Here is an 18,362-nt window from a genome sequence, read left to right on the forward strand (position 1 = left end):
GGAAGCCTTAAAACATATTTTTTTTTCTAATTCTAATTTTTGAATTAATATATGTTATATATTTTTTGTTTTAAATATAAAAAATAATGCAATTAATTTTTTTAATTTTAAAATAAATTGAATTAAAATATATTAAATAATATTTACATAAATAAAATACTTTTAATTGATAAATTAAATTACAATGCAATTAAAAAAATAAAATTACAATAAAGTAAAGTAAACGGTATTTAATTGCCACCTCGACCCAGTCGGCGTAACCGTTCGTTGGTTCCACAATTAGGAGGATGTCCGTCTCTCATACTTCTTCTACGAGGATCTTCATCATTTGCAGGTTGAGTAGAAGGACCTATCTCATATCCGCGATCATATAATTCTTCGACCATTTCTTCATTGATAAAATCAGCCGCCGTCGCACTGCCATAACTCAATCTGGTCCCCTCGTTATTCCAATCCTATTGAGTGGTGTTATGCATTGAGGTTTGCATGTTGACATAGTTTTCTTGTGAAGGATTTGGGGTAAATTGTTGTGATTGAGAAAAAGGCATTTGTTGTTGGGGGGTTTGATAGTTGTGGTATTGTGGTTGGTTATAAGATGTAGATGGGTTATGTTGGGTAGTGGTATGTTGCATTTGGGTGTATTGGGGTGTTTGGTAGTGGTGTTGGTAGGTTGGGAAAGGGGTAGGTTGTGAGAATGGTGTTTGTGGTTGGGTGTATGAAGTATATGGGTTTTGGTGATGATAATGTTGGCTTGGGGTAAAAGGTGGTTGTGTTGGAATGAAAATTTGTTGGGTGTTATGAAAATGTTGTTGCATGTTAGGGATAGGTGGTCTGGATTGTTGGAAGTTTGAGGTGGAGGGTTGGCTACGAGGGTCAAACAAGTATCTATTCGGCGATAAATACAAATTTGACACAGTGGCATACCATAACATGTCGTCTGGGCTCGGTTTACATTCTTGAGGCATGATTTCCCCCTGCAAGACAGTTTTATGGCGATTATGCCATTGACGACGCTCATTCTTGTAATGGTCTTTCCAATCATCGTATGGCCATTGATCGGATAATTGACTTTTATGATACTCTTCCATGCAAGTTGGAGGACCCGGTATGCCCTGTTTAATGCCAAACTGGAGCTTAACCCTATCAGAATGATGCATTTCAACATAAGTGAAGCTTATGATAAAAGTTTTTGAACTCCACACGTCACTATCAGTTGGTTCCAGATCTTCGAGTTCGAGATAGGGCCTCCATGTAAACTGTTACATACAATTATTTAGTTAAAAATAGTTATATGAAATAGTATTAATTATTATAAGTGTTAAATATATTACATCAATCGGCTCGAAATGATCAATGAACGTTCGATATCCAGGAACACAATGATGGGGTGTTTTTTCATAATTCATCCCATGTGTAGACCACCTAAAAAAAGAAATAATTAGTACCTAAAAAAATAAAGATATAATTGTAAAAATATTTAAAACGTACTTAGTTGCATATGGAAAAATGTATGGGTTACGATTCACTGGTGCCAGTCTCGGCATTCTCGACCACCCCCAGGCTTGAAGTAAGACTCCACAACCTGCAAAATTATGCACTTCTTTTTTGGCACATCTACACAAGTGTCTGTATAGATGTGCTAGAGTTGCAGATCCCCAGCTATACTGACCTGTTTTATTAAAATCAGATAATAATGGTAAATACTGCAGATGTATAGTGTTACCATTAGTATCAGGAAATAATATACCACCAAAAAGCAACAAAATATAAACTCTAGCTTTTTGTAAAATTTCTTCGACGGTGGAAGCATCTGTTAATGTCATTTGGTTTTCATATTTTTCTTTGAGCCAAGTCATTTTAATGAATTGGCCCTTTCTACTTGTGTTTGTTAATGGTTCACCATCTGGAATGGGCGGACCCCATTTAATTTTGTTGACTTCCGCAGATTCATTGGGCGGATCTGTGTCTTTTTCCTGACATCCGCAGAACCATTGGGCGGAGCTGTATGGAGTGCATTTATTCAGCCAACGAGAATTAAAGTGTTGTATTAAAAATAGTTCAACCAATATTTCTCACACTCTTGCATTAATATTATCCATACTCTTGCTTCTATATTGTCCACACTCTTGCATCTAAATTTTTCACAAAAAATTATGCCTATACGATATATTGTGAATGCTCACTACAAAGGAGAAATTCAGTCATCTGATGCTGTTGGGATTATTTTTGCAAACACAGAAATTTGTCGTTTGAAGATAAGCAGAAATCCTAATTTTGATTACCTGCGGAGTAGGTTGGAATCAAAGTTGCAAGCTGGTTCGATTTCACAAATTATTTATCGAAATGTAATTTTCTTCGGTAATGATAATGTGAAATTTGTTCCTCTGAAGGTCCGAGACGATGATGATGTCGAAACAATGTTTGCGAACCATGAAATTACTGGCTTTGATTACATTGATCTCTACATAAAATTTCAGAGAGTTGAACAAGAAAATGCAGCGATAATTCCTAATGAAAATGTTGAAGAAGATGATGATGAAGAAACTGAAGCACAAGTTGATGATTTATTTACCACTTTGTTCGAAACAGATGCAATCAATGAAGAGGAGCAATAAATTCCAGTTGAAAATGTGTATTGTCCACTGCCCCACCTTACAACATTGCAACTAACTGAAGACCAACCTTCGTTTGCATGGCCACGGGATCCCCGTCTTCCGATGGAGGGTGACATAGCTGTGGGTAACCAGTTTAAAACAAAAGCCGAATGTGTTCGTGCCATCTCTAAATATCATATGAAACAATGTATTGATTTCAAGGTGAATTTTTCTGACAAAAAAAGATATGAAATATGTTGTAGAAACGCTACATGCAAGTTTCGACTTTTGGCGTCCTTTCGAAAGAGGAGCGACCTATGGGAGATAGGCATTATGAACTCACTACATAGTTGTTCAACATCTATGTTCAATCAGGATCATAGGCAACTTAGCTCTCAGATAATGTGTCAACATTTAATGCCCCTTGTTGATAAGGACCCTTCAACTAAGGTGAGCGTATGTATTAGTGAGATTGTGTCTGAATTCAAATTTACTCCGTCGTACAAGAAAACATGGATTGCAAGGAATAAGGCTATCGAACAGGTATACGGTAACTGGGAGAATTCATACAATGAGCTGCCACACTACTTGTTAGCTCTCAAGAAATTTGTTCCTGGTACAGTGGTAGAAATGCAAACACTTCCCGTATATACAGATGACGGAACTGTTGTCAATGGAAAACAAATTTTCCATCGACTTTTCTGGGCATTCCAACCAAGCATTAAAGGGTTTGCATATTGCAAACCTATACTTCAGGTTGATGGTACCTGGTTATATGGTAAGTACAAAGGTACCCTACTAATGGCGGTAGCTCAAGATGGAAATAGTAATATCTTTCCAGTTGCTTTTACTCTTGTGGAGGGGGAGACCGCAGATGGTTGGGGTTTCTTTCTAAAGAACTTGAGAATGCATGTAGCCCCTCATCCTGGCTTGTGTTTGATTTCAGACAGGCATGCATCAATTGAAAGTGCTTACAATAATCCAGAGAATGGTTGGCATGAGCCTCCATCTGTACATGTCTATTGTATCAGACATATCGCACAAAATTTCATGAGGGAGATCAAAGACCGTACCCTCCGAAAAAAAAGTTATCAATATGGGTAAGTATAAATTTCCTATTATTATATTTGGTAAATTATATGTATATGTTAGTAACCCATTTTTTTGTAATTATCAGGGTACGCTTTGAACCAACCAACATTCCACTACTACCGAAATGAAATTGGTATGGCTAATGGTGATGCTTTAAGATGGCTAGACAATATTCCATTGGAAAAGTGGACGAGGGCATTTGATGGAGGTCGGCGTTGGGGTCACATGACAACAAACCTGGTGGAATCGATGAACTCGGTATTCAAAGGGACACGTAATCTACCTATTATGGCATTGGTGCGTGCAACATACTATAGGATGGGAACACTTTTTGCTGAAAGGGGTGCTAAGTGGAGTGCAGTATTGAGTTCTGGACAAACATTTACAGAAAGTTGCATGAAGGTGAGGAAAGAAGAAACGGCAAAATCCAGCACGCATCATGTAAGAATATTTGACTATAACCATAACACTTTCAGTGTGAAGGAGACAATGGACCATGGTGAAGGAAAGCCTATGGGAGATTACAAGGTAAACCTAAGAGATCTTTGGTGTGACTGTGGAAAGTATCAAGCTTACCGTGTTCCTTGTTCACACGTTATTGCTGCATGTTCTATGGTGCGCCAAGACGCCTATGCTCTACTGTCCGACGATTACAGAGTCTCAAACTTATTCGGTGTTTACAGCACAAGTTTTCCAGTACTACCATTAGATGAGTATTGGCCCTCCTTTGAAGGAGATCAAATTTGTCACAACCCATTGATGCGAAGGAACAAGAAAGGCCGTCCGGTGAGCTCACGTATTAGAACGGAAATGGACAAGTATGATAAGTTAGAGAGAAAATGTGCGTTGTGTCGTCTTCCTGGTCACAACCGAACGAATTGTCCAAATGTTGGAACCAGTAATTCATAGTGTTTTATTTTGTTGTTAAATTTTATGCACCATTATTAATACAGTGTCGTCTTTCGCATTTAACATAAATAACATTACAATTACGACAACACAGATCTTTCGCATTTAACATAAATAACATTACAATTACGACAACACAGATCTTTCGCATTTAACATAAATAACATTACAATTACGACAACACATATAAAATATATTAAAATAGATAAAAACACTCAACATCAACATTCAAATTCAACAACATTAGTTGATCTAAACCAACATAATTACCAAACACATCAACATATCTAGGAGATTACCACCGTCAACACAATATCATCTGGTCCTAACATCATCATGAGGACACAAGCATCATTTACCACGGGTCTCCAAGAACGAGTTACTCCATTTGGGCCAGACACTTTGACTGACCTTTCAATTTTCCTAATCTTTTCACCCTCAAAGATGTGCTCATCTAACCAGCGGAGCAAGTGCCTCTAAAGATGCTCAAAGGTCTGTGTGTTCCAAAGTGTGATCTTCATCGGAGGCTTTACTGCCGAAAATATAACATGTGCATCTCTTTTTATCATGGGAAACGTTGGTAACATTGTTGCAGTGGTGAGTGTTGTGAGTACCAGCTCATGAAGACACTGCTATTTATAAGGACAAGGTTGAAATATAAAATAATAAAATAATCAAAAGCTCCGCCCATTGTAGTGGCGGATCTGAAATTAAATAATAAAATAATCAAAAGCTCCGCCCATTGCAGTGGCGGATCTGAAATTAAAAAATAAAATATTTAAAAGCTCCGCCCATTACAGTGGCGGATCTGAAATTAAATAATAAAATATTTAAAAACTCCGCCCATTGCAGTAGCGGTACTGATAATTGCAGTGATATACCAGTATTTAAAATTTATAATTAATAATAATATGATTAATATATAATAAAATAATCAAAATTTTTATAAACATGTTGTGAAATTAATATTATATTTTATTATAATCTTTTTAATATATATTAATGGTTTATTATTAATTATAATATTTATTATATTATTTAAATTTGTTTTTAATTTAATTAAAATTTTCAAAAAAAAAAAATAAATAACGAAAACACTGCTCCTCCCATTCAAAGGGCGGATGTTCATAAAAAAAGAGAGGCTCCGCCCATTCAAAGGGCGGATGATCTATAAAACAGTTTTTTTTTTTTTGAAAACATGGCATATTGGGAAAAAGTTTGAAAAGTATGGTATAATGGGTATAAGTTTCTAAAAACATGGCAGGACAGTAAAAAATTCAGAAAATGAAATGGGTTTTTAAGAGAAAGAAAAGAGAAGCAAGTTTTTATGAAAAAAGCGAGAAGAAGAACTTTAAAAGCGACAGAGATCACTATTTATAAGGACTGAAGTTAGCCCCTTCAAATTTCTGAAATCTTAAGATTAAACGTAATGGTGCATGTTTTGAGGAGACTTTTGAAAATGTGAGAATGCCTTCTTTATATGAGAATGTGAGAATGTGAGAACGCCTTCTTTATATATAGGGCATATTATATGAGAATGTCTTCTTTATATGAGAATGTGATAATGAATCTGAACCATTAGATTTTAAAATAATTGGTGGAGATTACGTGTGAATTTTTTTTCTCTTTCCTACATCATTTATTTTAACAATGGAGGAAAAAGAAAAAAAATTTACACATAAAATATTATGTTTGATTTTAATGCAATTTTTTTTTTTTTCTTATATAATTAATTCAAAAAATATTTAAAAGATTTATTTAGTCTTTTATTTAAATTTATCATTATATTTTCATTGTTTTAGTTTAATCACGTGATTATAGTCGTTTGAGCCTTTGAGGATTGTTTTGCTTGCGTCTGGTGGGCACTTTGCGGGGGTGTGTCTTTGATGGCGAAACAATTGTGGGTCACAAGACATTTCACAGGTTAGCAATGTTGTTTGCTACTAAATGTTTTTAATATTTACAGCTTAGCACTTTTTGTGTGATTTATCAAATAATAGATGGTTGGAGGTTCATTTAGGTAGACTGTGTGGAGTGAAGATTAACAATATATGCATGATACTCCTCTATGGATTTGACTCATAACACGAGCTGCTCTGTAATCAGTGTGAGCATCAAGGATGGCTTTACATTGGGATCTCATAGTAGATCCAACTCTCCCTATCCAAAAGAAATCGGACAGAACACTGAAGCTGTTCGAAACTCCGTTTCTGATTTGATCAGGTTTGGTAGGGTCATTAAACTTCGACCTTTCAACCCTTTCACCTATGCTCTTGAATAACTCGGGAAAATTAATGCCGTCTCTGAAGCTAATAAACTAACCTACCCTTTCACCTACCTCCCAATTCAGTACTAGTATATAAATTATAATAATAGCAACAATAAGAAGCAATTAATTATCATATGATTTTGAAAATTCATATAAAAATATCACATGGTCTTACTCTTAGATTTATATTGATTCATTGATCTGATGTATATGAATTAAATCTTAATATATAATATAGGTTTGTGATGTACTTGTTTAGGTCTTTAGGATAATGGGTGAGGAATTTGGGTACCAAAGAAGTGGAAAGAAATGCAATAAGAAGTTTGAAAATTTGTACAAGTATTACAAGAAAAACAAAGGAAACAAAGGAAACAAAGGAAGGTAAGGCTAGTAGACAAGATGGTAAACACTACAGTACACATTCTTTAGGTAGGTAGCTTGAAGCAATATGTGGAGAATCAAATACAAACACTAATGCCTCAATTTCAGACAAAACACCTCATGCGTCTTTTGTTGCTACGCCTACTCATAATCCAAGCTTCACAATGAATCAAGAAAATGTTAATGTGTGTTGAGGATCATAGTTTGAGACATGTAAGTTGGACAAATCAGATAGTCTAATGAGTTTCAACATGTAAGTTGGACCCACTTTTTCATTTGCTTTTTCAATCTAAATTTGCAAATTATAACTGTTTTTAATTAGTTATACCAATTAGTTATTGTTTAATGTAGACTTAACCATTAACTTGTAGTGAGATTTGAATTTAATGTAATTGTTGTGTTCTGCTATATATTAGTATAATGTATATAAATAATTATTTATTATTATAATTGGCTTATTTATTTTTTATTTTGATGCGGAACTTACTGTCTTTATTTTATAATAGGAAAATGCTTGTTTTAATGCATTATTGGCTAGAGTTGTCACCTATTTAGAATAATGGAATTAAGATGCGAAGAAATTAAGATGTCTAGCTTTTGAACTTTCAGCTCTTGCAATGTTCATATTTACCATAAATATTTGATTTCTGTGTGCTTTCATTGGGATTAAATTGACTTGTACTTGTGATTTTTTTAGTGTTAATGTTTTTATCTTTTATTTTTAATCTAAATATATAAAAGTAATTTGTTTAATTTTTTTTTTCAAAATATATTTGCTGCGGATTTAGATTTGTGCGGATTTTCTGCTGGTTTACCTATGAATTTACATTATCCATGAATGTTTTAGCTGAGATTTATTTAGAATCGGCATAAAAAACTGTAGAAAAATAGAGTATATTTAATTGTGCATAAAATCTTTAAATAAAATTTATTTCAATTCTAGTCTATGATTTTAAAAAAAAGTTTAATTAAAATATAGACAAAATTCTACACTTTTATCATCATTTCAAAAAAAGAAATAAAAAAGGTACAAAAATCAATTTACAACTAATTGGAATATTTTATCATTTGATAATTGAGTGTTTGTTTTGCTGTCCGTATTATATTCACAAGAGATACTTCTAATACTTTTATTTTGAGAATGATCCCAATTTCACTTTCTGTGTTCCCTTTATTGTTGCTCCGTTCTAAGCTTTACTCTGCTTCACTCTTGAGGTTGTCTCATTTATTTTGATTCTTCAAGAGGTATATTTTACTGCATTTTTTATCTTATTAAGTTTATTTTACTGATTTTATAATATATTGTTTCTATAAAAAAAAACTCTAATGAAAGAACAATAGAAACAAAAATGTAAAAATATAGAGAATTAGTGTTATATTTTCGTTGTATTCTATGACAATATACACCCTATTTTTTAAAAACGAGTTTAAATTAAAATTATTATTATAATCAAATCTCAAATACTCCCATTAAACTAAAAAATGGGTGTAAATTTATATATTAAAAAAATTATTTAATTTAATTTTATAACTCAAAAATATGTAATGTATATAATATATTAACAAATAATTTAAATATTTTTAACAAATTAATGAGTAAATATTAATGGGTCTAAATTTATTAGATAAATAAAATAATTTAAACATATTAATGGTATAGTAACAAAACTCTAATTTCATAGTATTGAACAAAACTCTCATTCTAAACTCAGTTTTTTTTATCAAATTTCATTAAAAACGGAATCGAAGAACAAAGCATCAGAATTTTCTAACAAATTTCTGAGTTGTTCTAAAAAAGAATCCAAACCTTATAAAAATTATTTTAAAAAAGAGGCTTGCTATACACTAAAATTTAACACCTAGGTGTACACCGTATAAAAATAGAGCATGGCCATATGATTGTTTGCCTTAGAACAAATAAAATATAAATTATTAAGAATTTAAAAAACAAACTCAAACCGTATTATTATACGGTGTATGTGTAACATTAAGTGTACACGTAACATTTCTCTTTAAGAAAAACTAGCAGAAGATATAAAAGTAAATTTATCTGTAGCAATTTTGAAACTTTCGCTTCCACAACTCAATTAGCTTCAACTCAATGCTCATTTAAACCCTCTTTTCTGTTTGTTTCCGCGGGTAGTGCGCTTAATCTAGCTTCCCAAAATCGCTGCCAACCTTGTTTCCATTCCTTCTCTTCACCAAAACCCTAATAACGAAAAGAACTCTTTGCACCTTCTCCATCTTCCATCTTCTTCCTCGCTCGCTCTCATTTTCTTCCATCCACGACCTATTTCCTATGCTTCTCCAAGGTTCAATTTTGCATTTGTACTCACGGATATTTTTTTTTTATACTTGTCACAAATTAATGCAATGTTTACAATCTTAATGTTGTGTGTGTAGAAATGAAGAATCAGTTTGTTCATGGACTATCTGAAACGATTGTTGGAGTTTTGGGTGGAGGTCAACTTGGTAGCATGCTTTGTCAAGCTGCCACTAAGATAGCAATTAAGATCGTGGTTCTAGATCCTCAGGAGAATTGTCCGGCAAGCTCGTTGTGTTATCAGCACATGGTTGAAAGCTTTGATGACTGTGCAACAGTAGAGGAATTTGCGAAGAGGTTCATGTTTTTTTTGGGCGTGTTTTTGTAATATATGTTACTTTGAGTTATATGTCATTTGACTCCTATTGCTTTATTGGGTTGAAATGGTGTTCAGGTGTGGAGTTTTAACTTTTGAAATTGAACACGTCAATGTTACTACATTGAAAAAACTCGAGAAACTCTTAATTATTTCTTTGACTATGCAGGATAAGTATCTGCAAAAGGTTCACTTCTCTAAGCATGGCATTTCAGAGAAAACAGAAAGTACTTTATATTTGTTGTGTGATTACATTACATCAGAGAAAAATTGTACTCAGTACCTTTTTAGCATCGATGGCGTTAGCCACTATGATGAACTATTGTGGAGAGACAGATCTGAGTACCCAACGGCTACGAAAAGTGTGAAATGAACCTGACATGCATTTTGATATCTCAACTCCATTGTCAAGAGTCACCACTTTCCATCCATCATTGTTGCCATTTTTTCCTCTATTCGTGTCCGAAGCTGCTAATAACTCTTGTATGTAGCTTTCACTCGCAAACTGCACATACCTTCTAAGAGAGTCCTCACTAATCGACCAGGATCGGCTGCAAGGTACAGTTCTAGTTCTGCTCATTGTGACTTCTATTGATTTGTTTTATTTAAGACATTAAGGTTTAAAACTATTGATAAATGAAAGACATATATATACACAAAAAGTGGCAATGTCATGTGATGATGCTTAGTTTAAAAGAGAAGAGAAAAAACAGAAGAGAAATGAAGTGGGAATAGGTGACCCACTTGTATCTCTATAATTATAATCATTTGCTCTAAGCTTTGATGAATTGCATTGTTCTTTACTATGTAATCTGAATATTGTATACTATTAAATCTTTTTAGGTATAGTTTATCGTGACTTAAAGCCCAAAAATCTCTTACTTCAGAAGGATGGCCATGTTGTATTAACTGATTTCAATCTATCATTTATTACATCTTGTAAACCCCATGTATGTATCCTTGTTTTATATAAGCATAATAGCTGCTATAAGGGTTGTTCATTTTACTTGGTTGGTTGTGGATTAAAATTCTGGTCTACCTATTTTCTGATTGTTTTATGGTTTCTGGAATTGTAGGTGTTGGTTTTGTAATATTGATTTTAGGGAGTGAAAGTTCGGTATATGCATCATGGAAGGAAGAGAAGGTATCAATCCTGGGATAACAGTTATAGGTGCAGAAGCTCCATCAGCTTATCATGTAGCACCAGGGACTGAAGCTCCAAACCAGGTTCATAAACCTGAAGCAGTATCAGCAGTGGTCACGGCAGGTGCCGCTGCTGATGCTTCTGTTGTCGTTGTCTCACCGGTGAGTGTAGGTTTGGATGGATCAGTTAAGAAGAAGAGGGGTAGACCAAGGAAATACGAGCCAAATGGGTCTGTCAACATGGCGTTGTCACCATTGCCTATCTCATCTTTGGCTCCTCCTTCTACTAATGACTTCTCGTCCGTGAAGCGAGGGAAACCACAGGGGATGGAATACAAGAGGGCAAAGAAAGTTGTGATGGATCATCTTGGTAATTGTTAAACTTTAGGCTCTTGTTAATAACTATTACTACTTGTTTATCATGTGACTTTCATTTTTTTACTAAGCTTTAAATTTACAGATTGTTTATCGAGATTGAAAATGTATCTGTAAAACTGTGTGATAGATATTGTTGCTTTCTTTCCAAGTCTCAACTCAGTTCATTTACATAGATTGTTGGTACTTCTGCAACTGAGATGAATGGACACGCTGATGGTACAAACTTTATGTCGCATTTCATCAATGTCAATGCTGGCGAGGTATGTTTGCAGGGTCTTTAACTTCATCTAGTTCATATTAGTGTGTTTATGATATCTCTTAATTATAGATTTTCTTGCTACTTGCTAGTTCATATTATTTAAGACTTTTTCGGCCATTACTTTATAAGATAGTGAATAATGTTGTTATATTTCTATACTCTTTGGCTGTTACAGGACACTACGAATAAGATGATATCACATTCTATTTTTTCACTCATTTTAAACATTATTCTGAACTCTCCGAAACGAGGTGACAGTTCATTGTAGAAACTACGACTATTTCGGTGTTACTACCTTCTCAGTTGGTGAAAGCTGAAGAAACTCTTTTTTTGTGGGAAAGAGATTATCTACCTATCGATTCTGGTGTTGTGCTTCTAGATATCGCTTTTGTTCCTGAAGACCCTTACCATATCGCTTTTGTTGGGCGATATGGTATACATGCATCAAACTTGCTTTCAGATTCATAAATTTAAACATAAATCACGTATATTGGTCTTTGTGGCAAGATCATAGCAGACAATGAGTATATTGGTCTGAATGAGTGCAAGTTCTTCCTCAAAGACATTGTCAACTCAGGTATCGACTCTCGATCTTGTTTGTGTGCCAGGAGAACTTATTACAAATTTCTGTTGAATGCTAGTAAAGTGAGTGACTATATCAATTGTTTATATTATCATTTTTAATTTGATGCTGCAGGAAGTCAGTTTCCTATATGGATTCACCAAATATCATAGAAACACCCTAGAACTGAAACTACAATTATTATGAAGGAAGGTTTTGAAATTACTATTCAATATTTGTTATATTTTCCATGTAGTCCACCTCTCAATTTGATTCTTTACTATTAACAATCTCTGCATTTTAATTTTAGGTTTCAACGTGGTTTGAGCAGCAAGCCTATGGCACTCATCAAGAAGCTCCGCAAGGCGGTGAGTTTTCTATTTATTCACGTATTGTTTCATTTCGTTTGTTAATTCTTTTTGATACTTGATTTCAACTTAGAGGTTGGAGTTGGAATAAATTTGAAAATAGGAGGATTTTGACCAACCATCACAGTGAACCGACTGCGTTACTACGTCAAATACCTGAAGTCAACATTGGTCCTTTTAATAAACATGGCCAACACATAGCCCTAAAACATTTCAGAGATAACAATCTCAGCTATTGCCCTATTTGTTAGATCAAATACTTATTGGATTTTGGTCTGATTGCTTACTATTCTATCTCAAGTGAATCTCTCTTATATATGAAACTATATCATTTTAACTTATGCACGTATCAAGATTGTAATTTACATTCTAACATCCACCAAATACAGGACTGTGATGAGCTAATGATAGAAGCCGATATCACATGCACAATACTAAAAAGCTACTCAAGCACAAACCTCATCCATAGAAATATTTCCGTTCAACAGACTAAAATCTTAAAATAAATTTCAGAGATGCAACTGACATTTTAAAATGAGGGTCAGTAGCATCCTTTAAATAATTCCTCTCCATATACCCTAAAAAGGTTGGATTACCAAGACTACAAGTAACACACTTAACAAACCCAATGTGACAACATTTTGATATGTTAATAAACTGCATTTTTAACAAGCATTCTGCAACTGCAGATGCTATGTGATATTATGTGAAAATAGGAGTTTTCTGTCCATTGTCTGTATGATTGGGTATCTAATTAATGCATGTTTGAGTTTACAGCTTGTGGTTGCTGTGATGATTAGTTGAAATAATCTCGTTAATCTGATTTATTATGAGGATAACTTTCATATCCCATTTATTACTTTCTGAGCACCCATTTTCTTCATTTTAAACTTAGGGGTTAACATTTATACTTCACAGGTATTTATTTGATCACAAATATCTCATTATACTTGACTTGTTTCAGTTATCATTGTGTATCATCTTTAATTTTAATCAAGGTCTGTATGATTGGGTATGTAATTAATCTATGTTTGGATTTACTGAGAGTGGCATAATCCTTCCTGCTGACATGATGATTTTACCAAATTCACTACTCTTCCCAGCATAAGCTTACTTTATGTGAGGCTATGTTGTGTTTGATTTTAATCAGTCTATATATTATGACAGAAACGGGAGGCACCACATGGTGAGAAGCCGGAACCAGTGAGGACTCACCTTCGTAGTTGGTTTTCATGACTCAAAACTTGTAAGCTCTCTTCAACACTACTTGCCATGTGATTGTGATTGATCTCACCTTCTTAATGTTTTTTAATTATTCATATATATATGGATAGTTGATTTTGTATACTTTCAGGAACCTCTTAAAGGTTTGCCACAGTTGCTAGACTATGTTTCATGTATGGCTCACTTAGCCGTTTTCGGAATTCTTGGGGTAATAATATGATAACCTTTTCACTTACCTTGAATTGTTAGATATATTGATATTGATGATGGCACTTATATGCTAATACAGAAGTTGTTAGATATATTGATATCGATGATGGCACTTATATTGATATTGATGATGGCACTTATACGTTTTGCACTGCAGGTTGGGACTACTTCCAGGCCAGCAAACAAGAAACAAAAGAAATAACTTGTTTTTTGGTAATGGCTCATGAGTTAGGAATACTTAGAAATATTAACACAGTATCTCATACTTTTAGATGAAGAAAGTGAAAAACAGAGCTAGTAAAATAAAAAGAACACGGCTCTGACATACTTTGTAATTCCATTCTTTCATGGATGACATTGAAGTAAGCTTCCAGCTTGTTGTAAACAGTTTCTCTATCTTAAGATTTGTACAAGTGAAGATGTGTATACAATGCTTTCTCTTTTAACATTTTGTTTACCTTTACATTGAGACAGTGTAATGAAGTGAAGATGTGTATACGTCTTGTGGTATCTGGCGTACCTGCTACGGTGGAGCACCGAGCTATTGCGGCAACAGGAACGTCCACCTTGGCTGCCATTATGGCCAAGTGTGTTTAGAATTTCATTAAAGCAATGGATTCGTTGAAATTGAACATGGTAGTTGTGGATCACGTGCATCCTTTGCTCTCAGACCTTTATGGTTCACTTAACAAATTGACGATTTTGTCGTCTGGTTTTGAGGGGAAAATAAAAATGAAGGATTGGACTGCAAGGTTATCAAAGATGGGTGCAGCTAATGAGTTGGCAGAACAACAGGCCCGACGACTTCACTTTGATCTCGAGTCTTCTTACACTTCCTTGACTGAGTGAGTATGACCTTGCTAGTACTATTGTTTATGCTTAACAAATTATGCCTTTACTTTGATATTGTGATACTTATCAGTTGTCATCCATTTTCTGTCATTATATTTTATGTACCAGAACAGTGGCGTAGAGGAGCATCAAATGAACCAAAAAACAAGTGAAAATATACCGAACTCTGAAGGAACCAGAGACTAGTATTCCATATAGATGTTCATGGCTATGGCACAACAATATATATGGCACAACAATATATAGAAATTCATTCATTGTATATTGTATCTTGCAAAACAGGCTTTCATCGAATATGCATTGGTTTCATAGAATAAGAAAATGAATGAGAAATTTTTGGTGGATGTTCGAATATGATTTTGTATATGAAGAAATGTGATGTGTAAAATAGGGTGTAATGTAGTATATGAAATAGGGTGTAAATGAAATTAAATATAAAGGGTGTAAATTATATTTAAAAAGTGTGTAACTAAAAACATATTTACACTTGATTTTTATTAAAATAGGGTGTAATTAATAACGTATTTACACCCGATTTTAATTAAAATAGGGTGTAATTAAGAATGTATTTACATCCAATTTTTATTAAAATAGGGTGTAATTAATAACGTATTTACACCTAATTTTTATTAAAATAGAGTGTAATTAATAACGTATTTACACCTAATTTTCATTAAAATAGGGTGTAATTAAGAACGTATTTAGGGTGTAACTAAGAACGTATTTACACCCACTTTTTATTAAAATAGGGTGTAATTAAGAATGCATTTACCCTCGATTTTTATTAAAATAGGGTGTAAAGTATAACGTATTTACACCCGATTTTTATTAAAAAAGGTGTAATTAAGAACGTATTTACACCCGATTTTTATTAAAATGGGGTGTAATATAACATGTATTTACACCCGTTTTTAAACGGGAGTAAAATTGTTAGACATTTCTCACCCGGTGAATATACACCCGTTTTTTATTTAAAAAAACGGGTGTAAATTTAATAAAGGGTTAATAGTCATTTATCCCCCTGCAATAGTAGCGAGATTCGGTTTACTCCCCCTTTTAAAAAAAAAAATTGGATTACCCCCCTGTAATATCTGGGTACCCCCTAAATGTGTAAAAATCAGGGGGGAAAATCAAAAAAATATATTTTACAGGGGGGTAATTTTCCCTCTTAGGGGCAAAATACTTACAATTTTAATATTATAGGGGGTAATACAAATTTTTTTTAAAAGGGGGGTAAACTGAATCTCGTTACTATTGCAGGGGGGTAAATGACTATTAACCCTTTAATAAAAAACGGGTGTAAATTAACCTTTTTGTACTAGTGCACGTTGAAGTCATAAACGTTTCTCGATTTCGAAAATGTATCTCTAGCTCATCAATATTAAACACATTCAACGTTTTCGTGAGTGAGTCATCTCATGTTGATCCAAAAAAATTTGAAGTTTCATCTTCATATTCATATTTCAAAAGTTTGTGAGTATTACAGAGAAGCATCTCAAAAATACGTTATGTTAGCTCAAATCACAAACCAATAAATAACGTAGAAATTGAATAAAAAAACACATAAATTAACATCAAAATACATAGTATTACATAAATAATCATTAATATAAATCTAATATTACATTTTATTAAGATGTTGCAACATCATTAGAACATCTTTGGTTGACCTCACAATTGTCACATCCAATTCAATCAGAACCATTATTTCGTAATGGTGAAATATACTCTACATAATCCTTAAATCTTTATTTGTCTTCAGCTCAAACTTGTTGAACTTAATCTTTCATTCGTTGTCAAGATCGTCCCAAACAATTTAGAGGCTCTGTTATAATCTTAAAAAATATTAAAATAACCTTAATTTTTGTTTTATTCTTTTTTATTTCTTTTTAAGTATGAAAAGAGAGAGATAAATGAGTAATAGATTATACTTTCAAATTAAAGGTATATAAAATAGAGGGTGTCATATGGCGGGAACGCGATCATTTTCAAGCAGGAATCGTTTAGTTTTACCGAATGTTTTTTAGCAGTGGTATCTAATTCTTGGTTTTGGCTTTGTTCTTATTATAAGCTTAAATATTTTTGTAGTTTTTACGTTTGGAATACTCTTCCGCTCAATTGTTGAGTGGTAAAAGTTTCCGGTTTGTATTTCGGGCGGAGTACCCCTTTTACTCCTCGTTAATTCCATTGCCTATTAAAAAAACAATTATATTATCGTATATTATTAATTTGAAGTTTATAGTGTTAAATACTATTATTAAAATTTGTTATTAAAAAAATTAAAAGACCCAAAGTTTTTTGGAAAAATAAAATGAAACATAATTGCTTGATCACACACTTGTTTTGATAACAAGGAAGAGAGAAGGTGGATAAAGTGTGTTGAAATTATAGAAAGAGAAGGGGGAGTTTGAAGCACCACATTTAAATTTAATTAACATAAGAGATATTGGATGGAAAATATAAATATACAGTATAAAATCCCATATAAGAGATTTGGTAATCTTTGAAGGAAAAGTTGCTTATAAATCAAATAACTAACCATTTGCCACTTTGATTTGTTATCCACGTGTAACCATCAACAATAAGTTAAGTATTTCCAACTTTTAAAGAGACAACTTATAAGTTAAGTTTTTTCAACTTTCAAAGAGACAACTTATAAGGTTTTTTCTCTAAAAAATGAGGCCCTACAAAATTCAGAGGCCATGTGCAACAACACTTGTTGTACGTGCTTTGGGCCGGCATTGTTCGTTGTCAATTGAGGGTGAACGGTACTCGAGCTTCACAACTCTTTGATTGTCTAAGTATTATATGAGAGTCTCTACTGAGGATTTTAGAACTACAAGAGAGATGTACTCTGTAACCCTAAACTAAAATGAGGGCTTCACGCCGTTGAAGTAGACAAATGCGACATGTTAATATATGCAAATTATGGTATAGTGTGTTTTTGCAAACAACGTGAGGTGAGAGACCTCGTATTTATACGATTTTTAGATCATTATAGACTTTAGAAACCCTATCTTGTCTCCGAGGATATTTCAGATATGCATTTCCAAATTCACCTTATTTTTTTCAAAAATAAGAGTTTCTACGGAGATGCATTTTTAAATATCCCATATTGGGTACTTTTTGCAGTTAAAATGGGCCTAATTCGAAAGTGCATCATTGAAATCGCCCTAACGACCTATTGTTCATACAAAACCTGATATATGTAAGGATACAACTGTTAATAGTCTGAAACATAATTATTTTCTAAAACTTACCCCCAATTGTTATTGAATTAAATATTGAATATACATTACAATTGTATCAAACCATATCTAGATTACATCGGTGTTAACAATACATACAAAAAATGAGTTACCACCTAAAAACATAGTTTGATAAAAACTAAAAAGCATCGCAAATATGTATCACCACCTAAATCTATTTTTATAGGTGGTACTGCCTTTGAATTTTTTTATTTGATTCTCTTTGAATCTTGC

General features: G+C 33.2%; 3 protein-coding genes and 1 non-coding gene across 4 annotated transcripts; 3 read left to right on the top strand and 1 right to left on the bottom strand.

The window, feature by feature from the left end:
• Window positions 1-230: 230 nt before the first annotated feature.
• Window positions 231-1,856, bottom strand: LOC131659362 (protein MAIN-LIKE 2-like). The gene is made up of 4 exons (XM_058928567.1): window positions 1,489-1,856; window positions 1,332-1,422; window positions 984-1,256; window positions 231-455 (listed from the first exon to the last, which is right to left on the bottom strand). The coding sequence occupies exons 1-4, from the start codon at window positions 1,854-1,856 to the stop codon at window positions 231-233; spliced, it is 957 nt and encodes a 318-aa protein (XP_058784550.1).
• Window positions 1,857-2,717: 861 nt separating this feature from the next.
• Window positions 2,718-10,975, top strand: LOC131659363 (uncharacterized). The gene is made up of 6 exons (XM_058928569.1): window positions 2,718-3,618; window positions 3,772-4,584; window positions 9,649-9,865; window positions 9,963-10,111; window positions 10,728-10,834; window positions 10,961-10,975. The coding sequence occupies exons 1-6, from the start codon at window positions 2,718-2,720 to the stop codon at window positions 10,973-10,975; spliced, it is 2,202 nt and encodes a 733-aa protein (XP_058784552.1).
• On the top strand, window positions 10,966-12,399 carry LOC131659364 (uncharacterized). The gene is made up of 5 exons (XM_058928570.1): window positions 10,966-11,397; window positions 11,533-11,585; window positions 11,968-12,084; window positions 12,172-12,241; window positions 12,362-12,399. The coding sequence occupies exons 1-5, from the start codon at window positions 11,013-11,015 to the stop codon at window positions 12,397-12,399; spliced, it is 663 nt and encodes a 220-aa protein (XP_058784553.1). The 5' UTR covers window positions 10,966-11,012.
• A 980-nt stretch (window positions 12,400-13,379) lies between these two features.
• On the top strand, window positions 13,380-13,463 carry LOC131593870 (small nucleolar RNA U30). The gene has a single exon (XR_009281246.1). It is a non-coding gene; the product is annotated as a small nucleolar RNA U30 (small nucleolar RNA).
• Window positions 13,464-18,362: the final 4,899 nt, after the last annotated feature.

Source organism: Vicia villosa, linkage group LG3 (assembly GCF_029867415.1).
Source record: "Vicia villosa cultivar HV-30 ecotype Madison, WI linkage group LG3, Vvil1.0, whole genome shotgun sequence".
NCBI classification, from domain to species: Eukaryota; Viridiplantae; Streptophyta; class Magnoliopsida; order Fabales; family Fabaceae; genus Vicia; species Vicia villosa.